Source organism: Mustela nivalis, assembly GCF_964662115.1.
Source record: "Mustela nivalis genome assembly, chromosome: 15".
Classification (NCBI taxonomy): domain Eukaryota; kingdom Metazoa; phylum Chordata; class Mammalia; order Carnivora; family Mustelidae; genus Mustela; species Mustela nivalis.
Window position 1 is genome coordinate 22,234,335 of NC_139034.1, and position 26,109 is coordinate 22,260,443.

Here is a 26,109-nt window from a genome sequence, read left to right on the forward strand (position 1 = left end):
ATATTGCTTCCACATATAGGAAAAAAATGATAGTTTGGAAACACTTTATAGAGATTATTAAAGGTAGTGGAAAGAAATGTTCTCTTTGGTACATTTTCCTCTGTTCCCCCCCCCCCCACTGCCTGCTTGAACTTTTAGTACTGAGGGCGCATAAAACTGGATTTAATCTTGTTTTTTTAACATAATAATTCCAATTGTCAATTTTACTTCATTGTATTGTGCCACAGGAAATATTTAGAATAGTTTTTGATCAGAAAAAAGTACTTTTAAAAATTCGTGTGCTGGGTAATTTAGTTTCATAAATTTTGTGTTTGCCTGAATTGTCCAAATGAAGATCCAAATGACCCTGGCCATAAATAGAATAATGCCAAAACCAAATATCAAGCACTAAAAAAGAGAAATAAAAGAACACCACGTATCTAAAGCAAATACTTAAAAATGCATATCTGGCTAGAGAAAATTGTTTTAGGAAAATTATTTCCTAAATTTAATTTTAATAATTTTTATTTTCTTTAATTCCCTTCCAGTATTTAAAAAAAAAACCAAACCCTAATTTCTATATGTTTTCTATATTTCTTGACATGCAAATTACATTCTTGGAAGATTTATTTGTTGATGTTTATAAAATAATGTAATTTCATTGTGGTGACAGTTGATAATTCTGTCTTGAATGTAAACCAAGATGACACAACTGTTGAGGACAGTCAGAAGTTAGGTTCCTCAGTTCATTTCTCATTGAGCCATGAACGTGGCTTAGGAACAGGATGAGACCTGAATATGTGCTGTGGGAATGAGGTGAAGTGCAGGCTTAGAGATTATGGAGGTAGAGGGAGTCAAGGGCAAGTAAAGAAGTAAAGAAGACAGCCTCAAGGATGTGGAGGAGATCAGAGATGGATTCATCCAGACATGATGAAGTGACTTCCAGTCAGAAGTGAGAAGGCAGGAAACCAGCAAATCAATTGGATTTATGTTAATAACTGCAGCTCTAGAATTTTGTTGTCTGAGGCGGGCTAAAACTTGTGTTTTACTACAGTTTATTCTACGTTTTCTTAAAGCAAGATGGTGGGTCCTTCTAGAAACCAACTACTCAGCCCATATGTGATTATGCTAGATAGTTCTCGAAATGACAAGCTCTCCATGTTTGGGACATAACAGAGTAAGAAGTTAAATGCACTTTCTTTTCTTTCCCCTTTCATGACAATCTGAGTGTAAAAAGCAAATTCTGAGTGTATTTGCAGCAGGCAGATTGCTTTGTCACCTGTTGTTCATTTGTGGAGAATAAAAGCTAAGAAAAGAGAACTTGAGTAAGGAAACAGAGGTGAATAGAATCCATATTTTGAAGGCCTAATCAATTTTGAAAATGTATACATAAGACTGTGCCAAAGGATATTTTTGTTGCTATTTTGCCATATTATTTAAGGGATGAAGACCTTTAAACATTTTTTGTTTTGTTTTAATAGTAACATCAAAAAATATGCTACATCAAAACTTGCAGGATCATCTTACTTAGATTAGCCAAGTAATAAGAAATAAAACTTTTCTTCAAAAAATATGCAGCCTATTTTGAAGAAAATATGGTTATTATTAATGTTGCTTTTTATTTTCCTCCAATCTTCTATCTGGTTCAAGTAGTGAATTTAAAATTTTTGTTGGGTAAGTTACGGCAAATGTGCCAGAATTTGACATCTGCAATTCTTAGTATATGCTATGTTAAGAAAAACAAAGTGTTCTTTTAATTAGGTATGATTTCAGACTCATAAACAAAACAGTGAAGTAATTTTTTCCTTTTGCTTCCCAGGAATGGATGTTCCTCCAGATCAGTAGTTCTCAAATAGTTCTCATGTTGAAACGGAAATTCATTTGGGGGATGTCTATAGATTATAAATCCTTCTTTTATCTCCCTGATACCCTTTCTAGCTTCCTTCCAGTTATTATGCTATACCCTATGTTAAGAACAATTCCAGGCATTATGCCCTGTCCAGGGGCCACAAGGTTCATGAACCTTTGCTCTTGCCTTCAAGGACCTTCTGTTTCCTTCCAATTCTGACCAGAAAACCAATGATAGGATACAGGGAGATGAGTGCTATGATTCGTAAAATGTACTTTATGGAATCAGAATCTAAAACAAACTAACAGACTAAGGAAAGTTTGCCAGAGGAGGTGACATTTGAGTCGACAGTTGAGAGATGAGTAAATGTAAAAAGGGCTTTTAAGGGAAAGGCTGTGTGTGTTTACAGGTATGCTGTGAGTATTGGGATTATTGCAGAGAACATTCTAAGCAAATATGTATTCTAAGCATATGCAGAAGTATGAAGAAGGGAGTCAGAATATACTGAGTACATCACTGAAGTTTGGGTAAATGGTGCATGATGAAAGAAGGGGGAGGAGACGTTCCGTAGGTAGGGGCTGATTTAATGGTAAGAATCAGGAGCACTTGGGTGTTCAGTCAGTTAGACATCTGCCTTTGGCTCTGGTCACGGTCCCCCACTCAGCGGGAAGCCTGCTTCTCCCTCTATACCACCTGCCTCCCCCATTCCCGTGCTCGCTCTCGCTCTCTCTCAAATAAATAAAATCTTTTTAAAAAGATAGAAGAATCAAAAATTAGAATAAAATTTTCACTGACATTTCCTTACCTGAACGAGAAAACCTGTTTAGAAAAAACAGTGAAGGTAAGTACAAGAGTCATCAGGTAAAGAGGCTAGTGCCACATAGGATGGTTGCAACATTTACAGCAACAGATGGAGGAGGCAACAACAAAAAACTTCACCTTTCATCTCCCATTTGGGGAAATGTCTGACCTATTATGAACCCTTCCAGTACCCAGAAACTCCATTTTACCTGACCATACATGTTAAAATAGAATCGCACTATGAAGCTCCCATGTTGTTCATCCAAACTTCACTATCTCCATGGAGCTTGGACTCTCCTGATTTACTCTCTTGTGTTATCTTGGACTTTCTCTCCTGATTTTATCACAGAAGTCCCCAACATGTTACACATTGTTGTACATTGTGGTAGCTTTTTCTTAGGAGAGATCTGGGTCTTCATAAAGTTGTAGGCATCCTTATTACCACATTCTCCTTCCCACAGTGAGTGGGCCAAAAAGTGGACATGTAACTCAGGAAGATCAGCTGGTGTCCTTTGTAGGCACTGAAATACAGAACCATTCATTCTTTCTACGCTTTTCTGGATTGGAATTATTAGTAACCATGTTTCAAACCACGGAATACCCAGAGACAAAAACAAAAACTCTGGGAAGAGCTAGACATTATTTGCACCGTGTTTCCAGTCCAATTTCTAAGGTTCTGGTCTGCAGCTCTATTTTTGAATCTTAGGGGCTATTTTATTATATTTACTAGTCTCTAAACTAAAACATTTATTGTTTTGGTTCAATTTGTTTTAAGTTGACTTTCTGTTGTTTACAAGCTAATGAATCCTGAGTAATAAACACATAAATATAGAAACTAAGAAGTTTGGTTTTAAAAAAGTGTATAATATTCAGTTAGATAATGTGAGAGCATAACATTTAAATTCATTTTCTCTAGCTCTTACTTGTAGTGATTCATAAAACTGAGAGGAATGGCATACTGCATTAAATTTCGTATGATTCTGAATTCTGTGTCCATGCATTTGTATATGCTCTGTGAACAGACCCGACAAGCATTTATAATTATGCTTATGAATAAATAGCAATTTTAGTATTTGTAGAATGAAATTCTATAAGTTTATGAATTTTCAGGAGCTTATATTTGTGATTAGGTCTGTGTTAGTGAGATCAGCTTCATAATGGGGCAATCATTTTTGCCAAAAGCAATTCCTCATTTAACAACACACTATTAAGAACCAAATAATCTCAGGGCACCTGGGTGGCTCAGATGGTTATGCATCTGCCTTTAGCTCAGGTCATGATTCCAGTGTCCTGGGATTGAGCCCCATATAAGGCTCCCTGCTCAGCAGGGAGTCTGGTTCTCTCTCTCTCTCTCTCTCTCTCTGCCTCTCCCCACCACTCCTGCTCTGTCAAATGAATAAATAAAATCTTTTTAAAAAGCCTTAAGAACCAAATAATCTCTCAAAATACCAAAATGTTAAAAATATAGAGTGATTTCAAAGTAATATTTCTGTGTGAATTGTTCTCCTTTCAGAAGGAAAGAAAAAGGGCATCTGTAGTTTCCAGAACTATGTTCAACCTGCTATTGATTATGAACTTTTACACTTAACCAGTATGAAAAATGAGCAGGAAGGCCAAGTGTTCGTACAGGGGAAGAGCTAGTATACTCAGGATCTAATGATGGTTGGCTAATATAAAGGGACTGTGAAGGAGAATTTAAATAAAACTTGTAACTCTTAGACATTTTCCTGTGACCAATAATGACCAACAGATGTATACAGATGAACAACAGCTTGAGAAGATTCTGAGACCACTTTTCCCCCCACAAATGTCTTGTTTACAGCCTTATTGTTGAGGAATGGCTGCTAAAAATGGAAATAAATTGGACTGATTCACAACTGGAAACACTACAACTCTGATTTAGGAGAAATTTCTGAAAAGTATTCAAGAAAATTTTGAGCAAACAAGTATTATCATCATTCATTAAGTGTAATCTATGTAAAACATAGCTGATTAGGAGCTATAGGGATATTAAGAGGACAAAAAAAGTAGCACTTTCTTTCAAATCTAAAATTTTTGTAGGAAAAAAAAAAAAATATATATATATATGAATATATAGCTTTCTGTTTGCTAAATAAATTAGCAAGGGAGAAATTAAGACTGGCTCTAATGTGTGACGAAAGAGAGGTTCCGCAAAAGCAGCATGCAAGATCAGAAGAGGAGAGGACGGTTGACTGGAGGATGAGGGTGCGTGCCGTTGGTGATGTGTCATGGATTGAGTTGAACCTTCACAACATGAAGAGGAAAGAAATGTGGTGACTTCAGACCAGGAACGTCTACAAAGTCAGGAGGAATACAGTTAGGTTGTTCAGGATTTGTCAAGTTAGTGTGAGGTTTGGTTAATGTTGAAGGGTATCTTGTATGCCTGAATAGAAATTCAGTCTTTTTTCTATAGTGAACTGAAAATGCTCAGAGTTGCTGAGCAATGAAATGATCCTATCAGAGCTGGGTTTTAAGAATAAAAAGTGTATCGAGAGAGACCCGAGGAAAAAAAAGAGGGACCTGAAAATTAAACTTGAAATCTTCATTAGGGGGAAAAAAAAAAGCGACATATAAGGTAACATGAAATCACCAATCAAGATATTCGTGTTTAAGACGGTATTTATATAAGATTAAAATGAAAAAGCTATACATTCTGTCACATATTGATGTGTCGATATTCTTGAAAATTATAGAGTAAGTAGGTGCTTTTAGTTTTGTTTTCCTGTCCACAGAAGTTGAACAATTTTAACATATTGAGGAACAGATCTTACTAGTTAAAAATTGAGATGAGTTAGCATTTGTAAAAGTGTTGCCTTTTCCCAGAAGCCTTGAGATTATTTCTTATTAGAAGCCATGCATTAGTATATAATATTAATAATTATGTTTGCTATGAGTCCACGTTGCTTTGTAGGGCACCATCAACGTTATAGTGAAGTTCCTGGCTTCTAATAACTCATGTGCTAAATAAAACTATAACTCATGTAGTTCTGAAAATAAGTAAATACGCACATTTTAATCTTTGTATTTACATTGTACTAGCATTTTCCAAGTAGTTTCTCTGAGTATAAAGTAGATAAAATCCAATAAAGTGTTCTTTCCCTTATATTCAGGGTCCACCTCTGATCTGATGTATAGTGATGTCTCCTGGGAAGGAAAACACCCCTGATGCCTGGGGACATCCTTCTATCCACTACTTAACTTAATTCTATTAATAATTCTGTGGTCAGAATTTGGTTCCTTTTGCTCAAAACTTTATTTTTTATAAATAGGCTATCGTGTAATTAAGAGCTCAGACTATTAAGCCATGCTATGTGAATTCAAATTCTATTTCTGCTTTTGGATGATTTAAACTGTCTGTGATCCAGTTTCCTCTTCTCTAAAATAGATAAAAATCATGTTTACCTCATAGAATTATCAAGATGAATCATACGAAGTGCTTAATAGGTCCTGACATATAATAAATGCCTAATGCGTGTTACCAATTTTTAAAATCATTCTTATTTTATAACTTCTGAGTTCCATTGGAAATGTCAGATGGTCTGGGTGGTGACTGGTTATAAGCATGAGAAGGAAAGTCTTAAGAAAGCTGTTTCCCAGTGTGAAAAAACATTGTGAAATGTGACATTTCATTGTGACATTTCACAAACATTGTGAAAAAACATACATATTGATTATAATCAAGTGATAAGGAAGAAAGATGGACAGATTTTTAGAACAAAGGCACACGCCACCTGAATGGCTCATATGGTTAAACATCTGCCTTCAGCTCATGTCATTATCTCCAGGTCCTGGGATTGAGCCCCATATCAGGCTCCCAGCTCAGCAGGGAGTCTGTGTCTCCATCTCCCTCTGCCTCTCCCCCTGCTTGTGCTCCCTCTGTTTTTCTCAAATAAATAAATAAAATCTTTTAAAAACAAAACAAAACAAAACAAAGGCACAGATGATGATGATGCAATAGCAGAGGAGACAGAGAGCAGAAGACCAGGGAACTTAGAAGAAGGCAAAGGAGGGGCGCCTGGATGGCTCAGTTGAGCATCTTACTCTTGATTTTGGCTCAGGTTATGATCTCAGGGTCTTGATTCTCAGGAATCAAGCCCTACATTGGAATTCCCATTCAGTGGGGAATCTGCTTGAGGATTCTCTCTCTCTTTCTCTCTCTATCTCGCTCTGCCCCTCCCCCTAATTGTGTACTCTTTCTCTCTTTTGCTAAAATAAATAAACAAATCTTTTTTTAAAAAGGCAAACCCAATGGGATGCCTGGGTAGCTCAGTGGGTTAAAGCCTCTGCCTTCGGCTCAGGTCATGATCCCAGGGTCCTGGGATTGAGCCCCGAATCAGGCTCCTTCTCTGCTCAGCAGGGAGCCTGTTTCCCCCTCTCTCTATGCTTTCCTGTCTGCCTACTTGTGATCTCTCTCTCTCTCTCTCTGTCAAATAAATAAATAAATAATCTTTAAAAAAAAAAAAAAAGGCAAAGGATTTAACCAGTGCAAATGATGTGGGGCATTTAGGGGAACTAAGTGTAAGAATTAGAGGTAGATGTTGATTTTTTCCTTTTTGAAGTTCAGTCCTTGTTCAAGGGCATGTCTACTGTTTTAAAGAGATCTGTACAGGCTCCTAATTGAAAGTATAGATCCCCTTAGGGAAGTTACTCTTTGGGTCATCACCACCTAATTTATGCTCTTTTGTAATGAGATTGTTTCTGACAGCACTGTGTAAGGCAGTGGGGCACACATGCGATGAAAATAGACATCTTTTTCTTGATAAGGACACATCAGTGTGTTATGTAATGCAAACTATGGGATATGTAAAAGAAGTTAAGAACATGAAATATATATATGGTATATGGTATGTGTAGTGGAAAGAAGAGGTGGAGAAAAGAAAATGTGCCAACAGTACCTTCTGTATTTCCATTTTCACCAAAATTTAGTATAATTGTTTTTAGTTTTGCCCAAGTTTAATATTATATTTTAAATATTTGCCCTCCTGGGATGGTGGTGTAGTGGTTTTAGGTTTTGACAGAATGGGACTGAGAATATCTGAGTTTCCTGCTGCCACAAAGAGTTGTAAGCATGAATATAGAACTTTGTTCCCAAGAAAGATAAATGGAACAGTACTGCAGCATGGGCCAAACTGGCTAGAGACGAGGTGGGAATGTGTACACCTCAGAACATTCCAGTGGGGACAACTGAGAAGAGCTGAGCAGCGAACAGATCCAGCTTCATCAAAGTAACCATTGTCTCCAATTTCCATGTAGACACAAGCAATTCTATATGTTCCCTTCATGCCTTGTAATTACTGCAAATACCTCCTGGAACTAGAGGCTATGCAGGATATCCAGGAAGTAAGTGGAAATTAAAAACACCTGCATTCAAATTTAAATAATTCTTCAGAATACATGGAACTGACCAAGATTCACTTTTCTGCCATCATACAAAATGTTGCTAGAGATGGAGACTAAGTTAAGTCATCAATGAGAAATAAATTATATTGCTTGGACATCTGAATTGGAGGTTTTAAAACCTCGTACAAGAAATACTCCTTTAGGAGGAGGAGTCAAGATGGCGGAGAAGTAGCAGGCCGAGACTACTTCAGCTAGCCGGAGATCAGCTAGATAGCTTATCTAAAGATTGCAAATACCTGCAAATCCATCAGCAGATTAAAGAGAAGAAGAACAGCAATTCTGGAAACAGAAAAACAACCACTTTCTGAAAGGTAGGACCGGCGGAGAAGTGAATCCAAAGCGACGGGAAGATAGACCCTGGGGGGAGGGGCCGGCTCCCAGCAAGCGGCGGAGCAACCGCGCACAAAATCAGGACTTTTAAAAGTCTGTTCTGCTGAGGGACATCGCTCCAGAGGCTACCCGGGGCAAAGCCCACACGGGGTCAGCGTGGCCTCAGGTCCCACAGGGTCACAGAAGGATCAGGGGTGTCTGAGTGTCGCAGAGCTTGCGGGTATTGGAACGGGAAAGCCGGCTACAGAGACAGAGCCGACAGTAAGCTCGCAGCTCGGGGTGACCTTGAACCGGTCGCAGGCTCGGTGAGCTCGGAGCGCGGCCGGAGGTCAGGCAGACGGGAGAAACTGAGCGCGGTTCTCTGGGCGCGCACTGAGGAGTGCGGCCCTGGGCTCTCGGCTCCTCCGGGCCGGAGACCAGGAGGCCGCCATTTGTATTCCCGTCCTCCGGAACTCTACGGAAAGCGCTCAGGGAACAAAAGCTCCTGAAAGCAAACCCAAGCGGATTACTCACCCCGGCCCCGGGTAAAAGCGGTGCAATTCCGCCTGGGGCAAAGACACTTGAGAATCACTACAACAGGCCCCTCCCCCAGAAGATCAACAATAAATCCAGCCGAGACCAAGTTCACCTACCAACGAGTGCGGTTTCAATACCAAGGAGAGCAGCAGAATTCTAGAGGAGGAGAAAGCAAAGCACGGACTCATGGCTTTCTCCCTGTGATTTTTTTTAGTCTTGCGGTTAATTTAATTTTTTTCTTTTTCTTTTTCTTTTTTTTTTTTTTTTTTTTTGCCTTCGGGTAAAATTTTTTTTTTAACTGTTACCTTTTTCTTTTTTAACGATTTTTTACTAGTTTATCTAATACATATATTTTTTTTCTTTTTTATATTTTTCTTAGGTGTTTTCTTTTTTTAAAAAATTCTTTTTTTTTCTCTTTTTTCTTTTTTTTTTTTTTTATTGTTTCCTTTTTGAACCACTTTTTATCCCCTTTCTCCCCCCTCACGATTTTGGATCTCTTCTAATTTGGTTAAAGCATATTTTCCTGGGGTTGTTGCCACCCTTTTAGTATTTTACTTGCCCCTTCATATACTCTTATCTGGACAAAATGACAAGACGGAAAAATTCAACACAAAAAAAAAGAACAAGAGGCAGTACCGAAGGCTAGGGACCTAATCAATACAGACATTGGTAATATGTCAGACCTAGAGTTCAGAATGACAATTCTCAAGGTTCTAGCCGGGCTCGAAAAAGGCATGGAAGATATTAGAGAAACCCTCTCGAGAGATATAAAAGCCCTTTCTGGAGAAATAAAAGAACTAAAATCTAACCAAGTTGAAATAAAAAAAGCTATTAATGAGGTGCAATCAAAAATGGAGGCTCTCACTGCTAGGATAAATGAGGCAGAAGAAAGAATTAGTGATATAGAACACCAAATGACAGAGAATAAAGAAGCTGAGCAAAAGAGAGACAAACAGCTACTGGACCACGAGGGGAGAATTCGAGAGATAAGTGACACCATAAGACGAAACAACATTAGAATAATTGGGATTCCAGAAGAAGAAGAAAGAGAGAGGGGAGCAGAAGGTATACTAGAGAGAATTATTGGGGAGAATTTCCCCAATATGGCAAAGGGAACGAGCATCAAAATTCAGGAGATTCAGAGAACGCCCCTCAAAATCAATAAGAATAGGCCCACACCCCGTAACCTAATAGTAAAATTTACAAGTCTCAGTGACAAAGAGAAAATCCTGAAAGCAGCCTGGGAAAAGAAGTCTGTAACATACAATGGTAAAAATATTAGATTGGCAGCTGACTTATCCACAGAGACCTGGCAGGCCAGAAAGAGCTGGCATGATATTTTCAGAGCACTAAATGAGAAAAACATGCAGCCCAGAATACTATATCCAGCTAGGCTATCATTGAAAATAGAAGGAGAGATTAAAAGCTTCCAGGACAAACAACAACTGAAAGAATTTGCAAACACCAAACCAGCTCTACAGGAAATCTTGAAAGGGGTCCTCTAAACAAAGAGAGATCCTACAAGTGGTAGATCAGAAAGGAACAGAGACCATATACAGTAACAGCCACCTTACAGGCAATACAATGGCCCTAAATTCATATCTCTCAATAGTTACCCTGAATGTTAATGGGCTAAATGCCCCTGTCAAAAGACACAGGGTATCAGAATGGATAAAAAAACAAAACCCATCTATATGTTGCCTCCAAGAAACACATTTTAAGCCCGAAGACACCTCCAGATTTAAAGTGAGGGGGTGGAAAAGAATTTACCATGCTAATGGACAGCAGAAGAAAGCAGGAGCGGCAATCCTTATATCAGATCAATGAGATTTTAAGCCAAAGACTATAATAAGAGATGAGGAAGGACACTATATCATACTCAAAGGGTCTGTCCAACAAGAAGATCTAACAATTTTAAATATCTATGCCCCAACGTGGGAGCAGCCAGCTATATAAACCAATTAATAACAAAATCAAAGAAACACATCAACAATAATACAATAATAGTAGGGGACTTTAACACTCCCCTCACTGAAATGGACAGATCATCCAAGCAAAAGATCAGCAAGGAAATAAAGGCCTTAAACGACACACTGGACCAGATGGACATCACAGATATATTCAGAACATTTCATCCCAAAGCAACAGAATACACATTCTTCTCTAGTGCACATGGAACATTCTCCAGAATAGATCACATCCTCGGTCCTAAATCAGGACTCAACCGGTATCAAAAGATTGGGATCATTCCCTGCATATTTTCAGACCACAATGCTCTATAGCTAGAACTCAACCACAAAAGGAAGTTTGGAAAGAACCCAAATACATGGAGACTAAACAGCATCCTTCTAAAGAATGAATGGATCAACCGGGAAATTAAAGAAGAATTGAAAAAAATCATGGAAACAAATGATGATGAAAATACAACGGTTCAAAATCTGTGGGACACAACAAAGGCAGTCCTGAGAGGAAAATATATAGCGGTACAAGCCTTTCTCAAGAAACAAGAAAGGTCTCAGGTACATAACCTAACCCTAGACCTAAAGGAGCTGGAGAAAGAACAAGAAAGAAACCCTAAGCTCATCAGGAGAAGAGAAATCATAAAGATCAGAGCAGAAATCAATGAAATAGAAACCAAAAAGACAATAGAGCAAATCAACGAAACTAGGAGCTGGTTCTTTGAAAGAATTAATAAAATTGATAAACCCCTGGCCCGACTTATCAAAAGGAAAAGAGAAAAGACCGAAATAAATAAAATCATGATGAAAGAGGAGAGATCACAACTAACACCAACTAAATACAAACTATTATAAGAACATACGATGAGCAACTCTATGCCAACAAATTTGACAATCTGGAAGAAATGGATGCATTCCTAGAAACATATAAACTACCACAACTGAGCCAGGAAGAAATAGAAAGCCTGAACAGACCCATAACCAGTAAGGAGATTGAAACAGTCATTAAAAATCTCCAAACAAACAAAAGCCCAGGGCCAGACGGCTTCCCGGGGGAATTCTACCAAACATTTAAAGAAGAACTAATTCTTATTCTCCTGAAACTGTTCCAAAAAATAGAAATGGAAGGAAAACTTCCAAACTCATTTTATGAGGCCAGCATCACCTTGATCCCAAAACCAGAAAAGGATCCCATCAAAAAAGAGAGCTATAGACCAATATCCTTGATGAACACAGATGCGAAAATACTCAACAAAATACAAGCCAATAGGATTCAACAGTACATTAAAAAGATTATTCACCACGACCAAGTGGGATTTATTCCAGGGCTGCAAGGTTGGTTGAACATCCGCAAATCAGTCAATGTGATACAACACATCAATAAAAGAAAGAACAAGAACCATATGATAATCTCAATAGATGTTGAAAAAGCATTTGACAAAGTACAGCATCCCTTCCTGATCAAAACTCTTCAAAGTGTAGGGATAGAGGGCACATACCTCAATATCATCAAAGCCATCTATGAAAAACCCACCGCAAATATCATTCTCAATGGAGAAAAACTGAAAGCTTTTCCGCTAAGGTCAGGAACACGGCAGGGATGTCCATTATCACCACTGCTATTCAACATAGTACTAGAGGTCCTAGCCTCAGCAATCAGACAACAAAAGGAAATTAAAGGCATCCAAATCGGCAAAGAAGAAGTCAAATTATCACTCTTCGCAGATGATATGATACTATATGTGGAAAACCCAAAAGACTCCACTCCAAAACTGCTAGAACTTATACAGGAATTCAGTAAAGTGTCAGGATATAAAATCAATGCACAGAAATCAGTTGCATTTCTCTACACCAACAGCAAGACAGAAGAAAGGGAAATTAAGGAGTCAATCCCATTTACAATTGCACCCAAAACCATAAGATACCTAGGAATAAACCTAACCAAAGAGACACAGAATCTATACTCAGAAAACTATAAAGTACTCATGAAAGAAATTGAGGAAGACACAAAGAAATGGAAAAATGTTCCATGCTCCTGGATTGGAAGAATAAATATTGTGAAAATGTCTATGTTACCTAAAGCAATCTACACATTTAATGCAATTCCTATCAAAGTACCATCCATCTTTTTCAAAGAAATGGAACAAATAATTCTAAAATTTATATGGAACCAGAAAAGACCTAGAATAGCTAAAGGGATATTGAAAAAGAAAGCCAACGTTGGTGGCATCACAATCCCGGACTTCAAGCTCTATTACAAAGCTGTCATCATCAAGACAGCATGGTACTGGCACAAAAACAGACCCATAGATCAATGGAACAGAATAGAGAGCCCAGAAATAGACCCTCAAATCTATGGTCAACTCATCTTCGACAAAGCAGGAAAGAATGTCCAATGGAAAAAAGACAGCCTCTTCAATAAATGGTGCTGGGAAAATTGGACAGCCACATGCAGAAAAATGAAATTGGATCATTTCCTTACACCACACACAAAAATAGACTCAAAATGGATGAAGGACCTCAATGTGCGAAAGGAATCCATCAAAATCCTTGAGGAGAACACAGGCAGCAACCTCTTCGACCTCAGCCGCAGCAACATCTTCCTAGGAACAACGCAAAAGGCAAGGGAAGCAAGGGCAAAAATGAACTATTGGGATTTCATCAAGATCAAAAGATTTTGCACAGCAAAGGAAACAGTTAACAAAATCAAAAGACAACTGACAGAATGGGAGAAGATATTTGCAAACGACATATCAGATAAAGGACTAGTGTCCAAAATCTATAAAGAACTTAGCAAACTCAACACCCAAAGAACAAATAATCCAATCAAGAAATGGGCAGAGGACATGAACAGACATTTCTGCAAAGAAGACACCGATGGCCAACAGACACATGAAAAAGTGCTCCATATCACTCGGCATCAGGGAAATACAAATCAAAACCACAATGAGATATCACCTCACACCAGTCAGAATGGCTAAAATCAACAAGTCAGGAAATGACAGATGCTGGCGAGGATGCGGAGAAAGGGGAACCCTCCTACACTGTTGGTGGGAATGCAAGCTGGTGCAACCTCTCTGGAAAACAGCATGGAGGTTCCTCAAAATGTTGAAAATAGAACTGCCCTATAACCCAGCAATTGCACTATTGGGTATTTACCCTAAAGATACAAACGTAGTGATCCAAAGGGGCACATGCACCCGAATGTTTATAGCAGCAATGTCCACAATAGCCAAACTATGGAAAGAACCTAGATGTCCATCCACAGATGAATGGATCAAGAAGATGTGGTATATATACACAATGTAATACTATGCAGCCATCAAAAGAAATGAAATCTTGCCATTTGCGACAACATGGATGGAACTAGAGCGTATCATGCTTAGCGAAATAAGTCAAGCAGAGAAAGACAACTATCATATGATCTCCCTGATATGAGGAAGTGGTGATGCAACATGGGGGCTTAAGTGGGTACGAGAAGAATAAATGAAACAAGATGGGATTGGGAGGGAGACAAACCATAAGTGACTCTTAATCTCACAAAACAAACTGAGGGTTGCTGGGGGGAGGGGGTTTGGGAGAAGGGGGTGGGATTATGGACATTGGGGAGGGTATGTGTTTTGGTGAGTGCTGTGAAGTGTGTAAACCTGGTGATTCACAGACCTGTACCCCTGGGGATAAAAATATATGTTTATAAAAAATAAAAAATTATATTAAAAAAAAAACAAGAAATACTCCTTTAGAAATGATGTTTCAGGGCATCTGGATGGCTCAGTGGTTAAGTGTCTGACTCTCAGCATCCTGGGATCGAGCACTATGTCCAGCTCTGCGCTCAGTGAGGAGTCTGCTTAGGGTTGTCTCTCTCCCTTCGCCCCTCCCCCCTCTCATGTGCACATCCTCTCTCTCTAAAACAAACAAATAAATCTTTTTAAAAAATGATGTTTCAAATTTGGCCACAGTTCTAAAGGTGCAAATACCTGAAGAATACTGCTCCCTCAGCCCCCATCACTGACGTATCCAATGTTGGATAATAGTGTCTATAAAGAAATGAATTATCATTTCCCATGTCTTACTGGTTATATACAAATTATATAGAATTAATCTTATTTTACTTCATACATCAACATTCTTTTTCTCCTGCTAAAAGCATATAAGAATTCTGAATTACCAGAGATTAATATAAAGTCATCAACTAACACACAAATCTCTTTAAAACAGGGCTTACATTTGTGTGAAAAAGACTGATTTTTACATAGTATTTAGATCTAACCTGGTGCAAAAGTATGAATTCAGCATGTGAGTTAAGCACAAAATTATAGAAAGACCCCCCAATTTGGGATCTGTACCAGAGATTGGCACTTTCCTTTCTATATAGAGTCAAGCAGTAAGTATTTTAGGTTGATGGACCATACTGTTCCTGTCATAGTTCTTCAGGTCAGTCATTGCAGCATCAAAGAGGCCAGAGGAGGCAGTATAAACACAATACTCACATCTTATTTATTTTGATAAAAATTTATTTACATAAACATGTGGTGGGCTGGATTTGGCCATAGTTTGCCTACCTTTACCTCTGTACTCCAACTAGATTAAGCTATATTTTTTGGTTTGGTAGTACTTTTGTAATCACATTCAAGGTTATATCACTTTTGCGTTTAAGAGAATGCAGCAAGTTAACTGTCCTATTTCTCTGACTTATGTCAGAGAAAGGCATACCTATAAATACAAAGATATTAAAAGACTAAGGAATTTACCTAAATAATTCAGGTGTAAAAAGTAATTGAAATATTCAAATATTAAAAGAGTATTGTAGCGTAAGCTGTGTTAATAGTCTCTTCAGCCTTTTAGTACACTCCATTAATTTTTCCAATGTATTTCATGTGTTTGGCCAAAAAATTTGACAAAATTGTCCTAGTAAAACAAAACCCATGGGTTTATTTTTCTGAAGATCAATCAAATTAAGTTGGGACTACTTTTCATTTAGGAAGCACTTGTTTAAATTCCTTTAATTGAACTAGATATTTAATTTATACATTAGTTATTGATTCTATTTCTGTTCAGTGTTATTTTTAATTCACGTGGGGTATTTCTTATATTTCTTATATTTTCAAGTTGAGTATTCTTGTCAATCACTTGAAGTTGTAATTAGGGAATTGTTTGATTTGTCTTTCATGGAACTCTGTGATTACTTTTTATTTTTCATAATTTTCTGTGTTTCCATAGGTTTTTGTGAGACTGCATAAAAGTTTAGGAAATGCATTAGTTAATTGCATTAGTACAAAAAGTGAAAGTTATCTAACAGCCTTATTCACATATGGTCTAATTTTCCAACTGTTGTTTTTGGAACTTAAGTTGGTTAGAAAATTACCAGTCTTTTCTCATTAGACTGCAGAAATCAATGCATATTTATTAGATGTTATGTAAAACCTTCCAAAGACCCCACAGAAGTGAGGACAATGAGCCTATTTTCAGGAAAATTGGATATGCTTAAATTTTTAAGAACTATTATTTTTGGGATTTATAGATGAAAAGAAATATTTTTTTTCAGATAAATACAATAGAAATGTCAGTAAATAAAATTCAACTACTATTTCCTTTTGATCATTTCTTATTGATTTCTGTGTGAGTACATGTGTACATTGTATAGCAATGATACTGGCTCTAAGATATTTTATCCTAAAATCCTTTTCTGTTACTTTGATAGATCTAAGTGGGATTCTTCCTAGAATGAAGAAGATAGATGTGATGAGGAGTTAATATTCAAAATTAAATCCATCTAACTGACAAACTATTAACAAACTAAAAAGAAAACCTATCAAAAAGTACAGAAAAAGCATCTGGTAAAATCCAAAATTCATTCCTGATAAAAAATTCTCAGCAAATTTGGAATAGAAAGTGTTTTTGTCAACCTCATAATGAATATCTATGAAAAAACAGAAAACATAGTTGCTAATATCAAATTAAACATCATACTTAAGGTTAAAAATCTGGGTGAATATTTTCTCTTAAGGATCATGAAAAAAAAGAATGGTCACTCTTGACACTTCCATTCAACATTATACTACTATTCCATCATCAACCAATGAAATTAGTCAAGAAAACATCAAAGGCATCCAGATTGCAAAAGAAGTAAAATTGTCTTCATTTGCAGACAATATGATTGTCAATGTAGAAAGCATGATGTAATCTATAAGAAGTTACTAGAAATAAGTGAGTTTGACAAGATTGCTGAATACAAGATCAATGCACAGAAAATAAACAATCAGCAATTGAAATGAAATCAATGCCATTGGTAATATCATAAAAAATAAATATTAAGTACTTAAGAAGAATCTACAAAAGAAGTGCAAGACCAGTACATCAAATAATAAAACATTGGTAAGAAATTGGTAAGATAATTAAAGGAGCTATGTAAACTGAGAGATGTATTTTGTTCATAGTTTGAAGACTGTTATAAAGATTCCAATTATCCTCAAATTGACCCACATATTCAATACAATCTTAAGTCAAAGTTTAGCAGATACCTTTTTGCTGATTTAAAAATTCATGTGGAAATGCAAATAACTTAAAATATCCAAATCCACTTTGAAAAAAGATGAGCAAAATTGGAGGAATAACCCTACCTGATTTTATGACATATTTAAAATGACACTAATCTAGTCGGTATGGTGTTTCAGTTAAGACAGACAAATAGATCAATAGAATAGAAAGAAGAAGGGAAACACAAGGAGATTCATAATTATATGGAATTTTGGCAAAGATAAAAAAGTGTATCAGTAGATAATAATCTTTTTAAGGAATGTTGCTAGCGTGATTGGCTATCTCTAGGGAAAAAAATAGAGGAAAAAACTCAACTTTAATTCATACCAGGTACCATAAACAAAAGTTAATTCAAAATTAATTATATACCTCAGTGTAAAACTTAAATATAATAAAGTTTCTAAAAGAAAACAGATCTGAATTTTTTGTGAACTTGGGTTAATAAAAGATTCTTTAGATATGACACCAAAAGCATAATCCATAAAAGAAAAAAAATAAGATAAATTCAACTTTGTTATCTTCGAAAACACTGCTAAGAGAATGAGAAGATAAGCCACATACTGGGAGAAACTCTGAAACCTCAAAAAACAAAACAAAACACCCAATTAAAAATTAGCAAAAGATTTCAACAGATACTTAACAATATATACAAATGTCAAATAAGCACATGAAAAGCATACATCAGGGAGATGCAAATTAAAACCACATGAGATACCACTTCACACCTGGTAGAATATGTAAAATTTAAAAAGATTGTCCATATCAAGTGTTACCAAGAGATATAGGAGCTCCCATATACTTCTGGTGAGAGTTTAAAATAGTAGAACTCCTTTGGGGTATTATTTGGCAGTTTCCTAAAAACATTAATCATATACCTTCTGTGTGGTCCTATCATTCCACTCCCACATAGTATTCCAAAGAAAGGAAAGGCAGACAAAGAAGCCATGCATACTGTGTGATTCAATTTAAATAAAAGTTTAGAAAATGCCATTATCTAGAGTGACAGAAAGTAGATGTTTCTTGGAGACTGTTAGGAAGACTTATCTGAAACTGCGATCTTAAGAAGTCTTAATGCTGAAACCTGTATGCCACTTAGGACAGAGTCAGCACAATTGTGAAAACAATCATGTTTGCTCTAACCCAGGTTTGTACTTGTTGGGTAATGAACATGTGGCGAGTTGATTGATGGCATGTTTTCAGATTACAAGACAAAATATGTTACACAAACTAATTAAGACTCATTTCTTCCTATAAAACTAGAGATAACAAAACTTAAAATTTTTAAAGGATTCAGTGTTGAATGTAAAAGCACTTACTACGATTCTGCCTCTTTAATTTATAGAAAGTATTTGAGTAGGATTTATTTATATTATTTATTCATATATCTACTTTTAAATTTTTATTTTGGGGGTTTAAAATTATTTTTTCATATATTTTAAAATCTTGTTTTTTATTTATAGTATTGTCTTTATATTTTGTTAATAATTCTTTAAATTTTATCTTTAACTATATTTACATGTGTCATTTGAAAGACTCTCTCTTTTATCAGAGAGTTATGCTAGATCTTTGTATGTGTACTAACCAAAACTGACTTATTTTTTCAACCTTTCTTCAATTAAAAGAAATTAAAAAGGCAAGACATTAAAATTAGCAGCCTTTAAAAAGACTAACCTCATTGCCATCATACTGGACTACCATATTCAAAGTCCAACTCTGGAACACCTGGGCATCATCAAATGAATACTCTGAAAGGGTGCTAAAGGAATAAGCCAACCTACTATTTGTTTTATGTAATTATCTTGGGATCTTCTAGAGGATCATGACCAACATGCTATCTGGAATGGTTGTCTTTGTTGAGGATGGTTTAGTATATTCTACCAGTATCACCTTATATAGTATATTCTACCAGTATCACCTTAGAATAACCTCTTCCTCTGAATCACTTTGGGATGATCATGGCCACACTCTTCCAGTTGAGACTGAAGTCCCAAATGCTCTATAGGAGTAGTGAGCTGCTAGGACATTTTGCTTCCTGGCTAGGGGTTAAAATGCTATACATAAATCTCACCACTGTCCCAGAATAGAAAGCGTTCTGGAAAGCCAAACCTTTTGAGCACTCCCTCAGTAAGACTCACTGCCAGAATTTTCTATTTTGCTTCCTCATCCTGATCACATCTCAAAGACACAGTGCTTTCACCTACTGAAAAAAATCTCTAGATCCTTTAGTAGTACTTTAGTACTGAGTCTCTCATCCAAGCTGGACATCTCTGATCCAGACTGATACCTTCAGTTTGGCCTTCCTCAGTTTTATAAGCATGGTACAGTTTTATTATACTGTTACCAATCACTTTCTCCTCAGTATGGATTCTGTTCCCTGATTGCCTTTATTTCAGTTAGACCAAGTGATGTTTGATAATTGCTGAAATCTGACTAGATCAACCGATCTCTTTACCATTATCTTTACCATTTTTCTTCCCCTCTTTTGCCATGCAATGGACTCTTACATTCAGTCTTACTTTACTCTTACTTCAGTCTCAGTTAAGGGCATCTCTGTGGCTTTTTCTGTATCTAGCAAAAGCCTAGGAAAAATTGACTGCTGTATTTGTGTAGTACCATTCATTCTACTACAGCTCATGGTGCATTGTGAATTATTGGACATTTGTCTTTTTATTCTTTGAGGACAGTAACTGATTCGTGTTTTAGATTCTCACAAGCTAGCACGATTCTGAGTTATATTAGGTACTCATTTGAGTTTAATGATTACTTCGTTGTGTAATGATTCTTTATATAACATAAGAATTTTAAAAATTCAAGAAACACTAAATTCATTCGATTTCCTTTAATGAGTATTTGTTATTAAAAAAAAAAGAGGTATAAAGTCCTGTTCCCAAGTCCAAACCACTTATTAATTTAAACCTTGAGTTTTCTGAACTACCCAATTTAAAGTATTTCTGTTTATAACTGAAAGAAAATGTTTTATTGAAATGTTTGAGATAAAAAATATGTATTACAAAAAGCATATGACAAACATTTCAAGAGTACAAAATTAGTTGTAGAAATAACATAATTTACTGGTAAACCCACCTTGTATTAGAAATGTGCAAAGCCTTTCGAAGTAAAACTTTTGTTATTTTTTAATACTGAGCACCCATTTTTATAACTTAGCTTCTCAAGAGAGGTACCTGCTTGCATACATTTTATCTGTCTTAGATTCAAGGCTCAATCTTCTCAACGGAATAAGAGATTTAAATCGTAATAAATCCATTGACAAGAATTTTCTTTGGTGGATTCCAAAGTTAGCCAGAATTTTAAATTTCAAGATATAAAAACCTGTATGTAAGGTGTTCTATTTCCTTCAGTACCTATCCTACAGAAGATTAACCCCACAATTTCATTCAGAGAAAAAAAGGTGAGATTTGTATTCAGAAGTGTTCAATGATTGCTTTTTTGTGCTGGTGGTTCATTTCCTGAAGTCAGTATGGCTCTCATAATTTTCTTTTAAAATCAGGTTATCCATTTAGGGTCAAATAAACTTTGTTGTCTGATTGCTGGAATTTTCATTGAGAACGACCTTCTCTTGATCGTCTTCTAGATCCTGATAGGAAGAAGGGAAAATGCATAAATTATAAATGTGATAAAACTTTAGAATTTAACAATGTGGTATTCTGTGCATGACTATATTTATTAAAGACCATCATTTCTTATTGTAATATACATTAGATTATGTTTCCAACTCATATCCTCTGTTTATGATGATAAAATCAAAGTTATCTTTTGATCAAAATATATGAAAATAGTAATTTAAAATTTGAGGATTTTAGTTGTTTTAAAAATTCGGATGGATTAGGATGTTTAGAAGAACTCTATGATAAAACCTTCAGTTAGAAATTATTTGTGCAATTGATTTTTAATTTCAAATGTCTGTATGGGACTGGCTTAAAATCAGATATGTCTATAATGCATTTATAAGCCTTGTGATTTCTTTTGACTATTAATATGAATTATTTTATAAATTCCAAACTTATAATTTGTTCTAAGTTCTTCATGAAAAATCTTTGATAATTTAATGTGTTAGAATGCAAGATAACCTAAGTGAAAGATTAGAAAATGCACATAACTACAGTTATGAAGAAAATTATGGTGCATGGGTGATACATACATGTGTATAACTTGTGTATTATATCAAAATTTTATATAAAGTTATATTAATAACTTTCTTTATGTGTATTCATTTGCTTATGTTTCAGACTGTAGTCTGATCTCAAATAATAACATGTTTAGAGAACTCAAGCTCAGTAGCAACCAACTTTTGCATGGCTCAAACTCATGGAGAGCTTTTCAACTTAATGCTACTTGAGTCTACCACAGTGCATCCAAAAATCTAGCAGTTTGCATGTGTATAATTGCCTTTCCTTTAACATTTGTTATCCTTAGATGTTACTAATAATGCAGAGCATAAATAATTTCTTTTCTGATTTTTATCAAAATACTTTGCCTCAAATTTGCTAACTTTTCTCCCTAAAAGACAACAAAGTCCAATAAAATATATTAAAACCCTATCCTTTGGCTTCTCTTAACATAATAAGACATGTATCCCATACATTTACCTTGAACTCTTTTGTTGGCTTGTATCTTCCTCACAGGTGTGTCTAAAATTAAATAGTTGTAGTTAGAAATACTTTGAAATTATGGTTAACCTCAGACAGGAGACCAAAAATAAGGAAAAGCATAAAGTTTTAAGATAAGCATCAATTAAATATGTAGATTTTCATTTAGAAAAGTGAGAGTTTTTCATTGGCCATAGACAATTGTTTTCCATATTCATTATGAATGTTCCCTATTTGCAAAACATTGTTTCATTATGGCATTTGGAGTCCCACACAATGTATCATTTTTGCATGGAGTAAGTGACTTACAGGACTTTTCACCTTTTTTATAGAACACATTGCTTTCTGATAAAGGGATATTTAACATTATATAAAGTTTAGCAGAAGCATCTTCTCAGAGATATCCAGTCATTTCTCTGGTTATTCCTATTTGTGATGTATCAGACTTCTGCCTAAAATTCTCCTTGTGAATTAGATCATGATTACCTTGCAGAACATGAAGACAACAAATAGCATCAGCCTAATAATGCTAGAAATATAATTTTACACAATTCAAGAAATGTGTGCCAACATACTCCCAAATTTAACTTTAATCCTACAAACCATTTATAAAATTAACTAGATAAAAATAATAAAAACATTCTTATTTATGAATATCAAATGTTTCATAACTATAGTTTTTTGTTGTTAGAGTTGCAGAATATTTCCCAATTCCTTGTTTTTCTTTAACTCATCACATTTTCACTTAGCTATCAGATGCTTAAGATCAAGGAATAAATGTGGTTTCTACAGTAACTTTATTTTTCTGCTTACCTTTAAATTTTTTTTTCTCTAAATTTTTACTTCTTGCTTTTATAGATTAACCATACACAATAATCAGGTCAAAATTTTTTCTATTATATACATTTTTTCAATTCTCTGAAATTCTGTTAAAAAGGAAAGCAAGAAAGTACCACCAACAGTAATGTTGGCTGTATGTCACCAAGAAACATTTTTAAAATATTTGAATAAGTTTGTTTCCATGTGGTGCATTTCCAACACGTTTTTTTCACACAAAATATAAGATGGATAAACATTTATAATATTATGTTAATACTATAATACAGAACTGTAGAAAACCTCATTAGATTGGAAAGTTTGAGATAGGATTATTATAGAATATGCTCTAATTGATATATTTTCATTAACTTCAGGATTATTTGATAGAAAAATGAATGCTTAAAAAATATAGTCAAGAAAAGATGGATCCGGGGTGCCTGGGTGGCTCAGTGGGTTAAAGCCTCTGCCTTCGGCTCAGGTCATGATCCCAGGGTCCTGGGATCGAGCCCCATATTGGGCTCTCTGCTCAGCGGGGAGCCTGCTTCCTCCTCTCTCTGACTGCCTCTCTGCCTACTTGTAATCTCTGTCTGTCAAATAAATAAATAAAATTTAAAAAAAAGAAAAGAAAAGAAAAGATGGATCCAATCTTTCATCAGTGACTTAGACTATTTACAGTAAACTTATTTTAAAATTTTTTTTAAAGATTTTATTTATTTATTTGAGAGAGAGTAAGGGGGAGAGAGAGAGAGAGAAGGAGCTGGGGGAGGAGCAAAGGAAGAGGGAGAAGCAGACTCCCTGCTGAGCGGGGACCTTGATGTGGGGCTCCATCACGGGACCCTGGGATCATGACTGGAGCTGAAGGTCGATGCCCAATGACTGAGCCACCCAGGCGCCCCTATAATGGATTTATTAAACACCAAATAACAGTTATAGTATAATTTAAAATATGGCTACAGAAGTGTTTACAATATTACATTTAAAACAATCACTTACACTCGGATTTTCTTTCATAAACTTGGTGACATCCAATTAATGAACATCCATTAAGTAATTTATTAATTTGTTACTGTTTTGTTATGGTACTAGTAAAATAAGAAGTATTAATTGTGACAAAAAATATCTTTAGAAGAAAGCCTAAATAAAGTGAAGAAAATCAGATTTGTCCCCAGTGGCTGTCTGCTATCTTAAAATAAATAAGAGTTGTATCAGGTTATGCTTGGAGAAGCAAAATGTGGCAAGATAAACCAATCATATGAATGATCCCACACAAATGACCCACTCTAATGTTTCATGAAACATCCAAAATGCTTCAGTACAGTTATTTATAAGCCTTTTGAATATTTATATGGCTCTCAGAAATTTAAATTAGGTATAAAATATTACTTTCTTAAGTTTATCTCATGTAAGTTTATTATGTAAATATAACTGATCATGATACTGATAATAGTTCACATTACTGGGAGCTTCTATTTGCTGAACATTATTCCAAGTGCTTTCCATACATTAACTCATTAAGACGTAGGTAACATTAGCATTCTCATCTTCAGATGAAGAAACCAAAGCAAAGAAAGAATCAACTTACTTAAGTAGTTTGAGTTGGAGCCCATATCAAAAGCCACACCTACAAGCTGATCCCTATTCTCCACACAGGCTTTACATGTTATATTGGCAGATGCATCAAAATCATCCAAAATGGCATCTTTTTTGTTCCTTTCTCTATAGGTTGATATTCTCCCTTAATTACTTCAGTAGTTTCAGTTAATGTAGCCTTACCTAAGATAAGTGTGAAATTCTATGCATTTCATGAGAACATTTTTTGAGTTAAGGTCTCTGAAGTACTTCAATGATGAATCACAATATTGGTAACAAAAGGACCACGTAGCCACTAGTCATGACTAAAATATTTGAGGAATATGCTCAATTCATGAAAATGTACTATATGCACCACTATGAACAGTCTAGATTGGAAACTCCAAACTTTGCGATGAGGACTATAGTTGGGATAGAGATCAATTATCTATATTCTGAAAGAACAAAGGCCAGTCTTGCATAATGTGACCTTTATTCACAGCAGATTCTTTGTAAATAAGTATCTCAGGATATAAACACTTGTAACTCAGTGATGACCCACTGATTTTACAGGACTAGAAAAAAAAAGTACCATGTCCAACTAGTGTTCAGATACTAGTAACTTTACTGCTTATCTTGTCTTTATGATATGAAAATAACCCTTGAAATGTTTTGAAAAACCTTAGAAATGTTTTGATAAAAACTTACGATGTAGTAGTGTGAAAGTTAATGCTTTAAAGACATGCAGAGAAACCAAATATTGGGAATTAAAGGAATCAACCCTCTGGGATAAAAGAAACAGGACTTAAAGAAATATTTCATTACGTAAATTAGAATATCGTATTCTCGTAGCAGATATATTTTCTTTTGCCTGAAGTTATTGTTATGTACTTAATTCTTTATCATCAACTTGTTAAGCAGGCCTTATTAAAGAGAAGAAAACATACTTACCTGAAGTTTAAGCCTCAATAAAGTAAAGTAGTGTGTGTGTGTGTGTGTATATATATATGTATATATATACATATATATATATATGTACAGCTACTAAATGATTCATTCTCTAGAAAGCAATGTCATTCTACAAAGCTGCTTACTATGGTAAGGACTTTAAAAAAAAAGAATTCAATTTAATCTTCATTAATATCTTCCCCTCTTCCTTCATATCTCTGTTTTCCTAACAGAAAGTTAAACATTCGTGGGTAGATGAGTGAATTCTGCATTAGATCATACAGAAAACCTTGGTTCTTTTATGGCTCTGGCTGTGTCACACACTCCCTACAGTCTGAAAGGAAATCTTGTATTTTTCAGACACATATTTTTCTCTTGAGGAGAAATTCAATCATTGGTTCAATAAAATTATTTATTTTTACTATCTCTGAACAGTCTCAACACTATATAGAGATTTTAACTAGGTTAAAATAAAGAATAAAGAAACAATTGCCTATAATATGTATGGTTCCAAGAGAATTTACATTTTCTTAAATGTAGAGATACAATTTAAGCAGAAAAGCCATCTAGGATGATATTTTGGATAAATACCAAACTGCAGTTGTGTTTCTGAATTCATAGCATATTTCAGGAAGTGTATTTGATTTTTCTGAGTAATTTCAATACTTGTTTCTCTAAAGCAATTCATCGTCTAAATACTTTTGTTGCTAGTAAAATGAACCAGAAGTTCATTTATTCAAATGCCAATTACTCAAATTATATTTTAATAGCATTT

General features: G+C 35.3%; 1 protein-coding gene and 1 long non-coding RNA gene across 9 annotated transcripts in view; one reads left to right on the forward strand and one right to left on the reverse strand.

Annotated features, from left to right (window-relative positions):
- Window positions 1–26,109, forward strand: part of LOC309848596 — a 161,780-nt gene that overhangs the window by 98,438 nt on the left and 37,233 nt on the right. The gene's annotated exons all lie outside the window — the stretch shown is intronic.
- Window positions 20,216–26,109, reverse strand: part of POSTN (periostin) — a 35,978-nt gene continuing 30,084 nt past the window's right edge. For all 8 annotated transcript variants that reach the window (XM_082700396.1, XM_082700402.1, XM_082700400.1 and 5 more), the window contains 2 exons: window positions 21,999–22,040; window positions 20,216–20,986 (listed from right to left, as the gene is read on the reverse strand). In XM_082700396.1, the coding sequence (XP_082556522.1) occupies window positions 20,949–20,986; window positions 21,999–22,040 (80 nt within the window). In that variant the 3' untranslated portion in view covers window positions 20,216–20,948. The remainder of the gene's footprint in view (window positions 20,987–21,998; window positions 22,041–26,109) is intronic.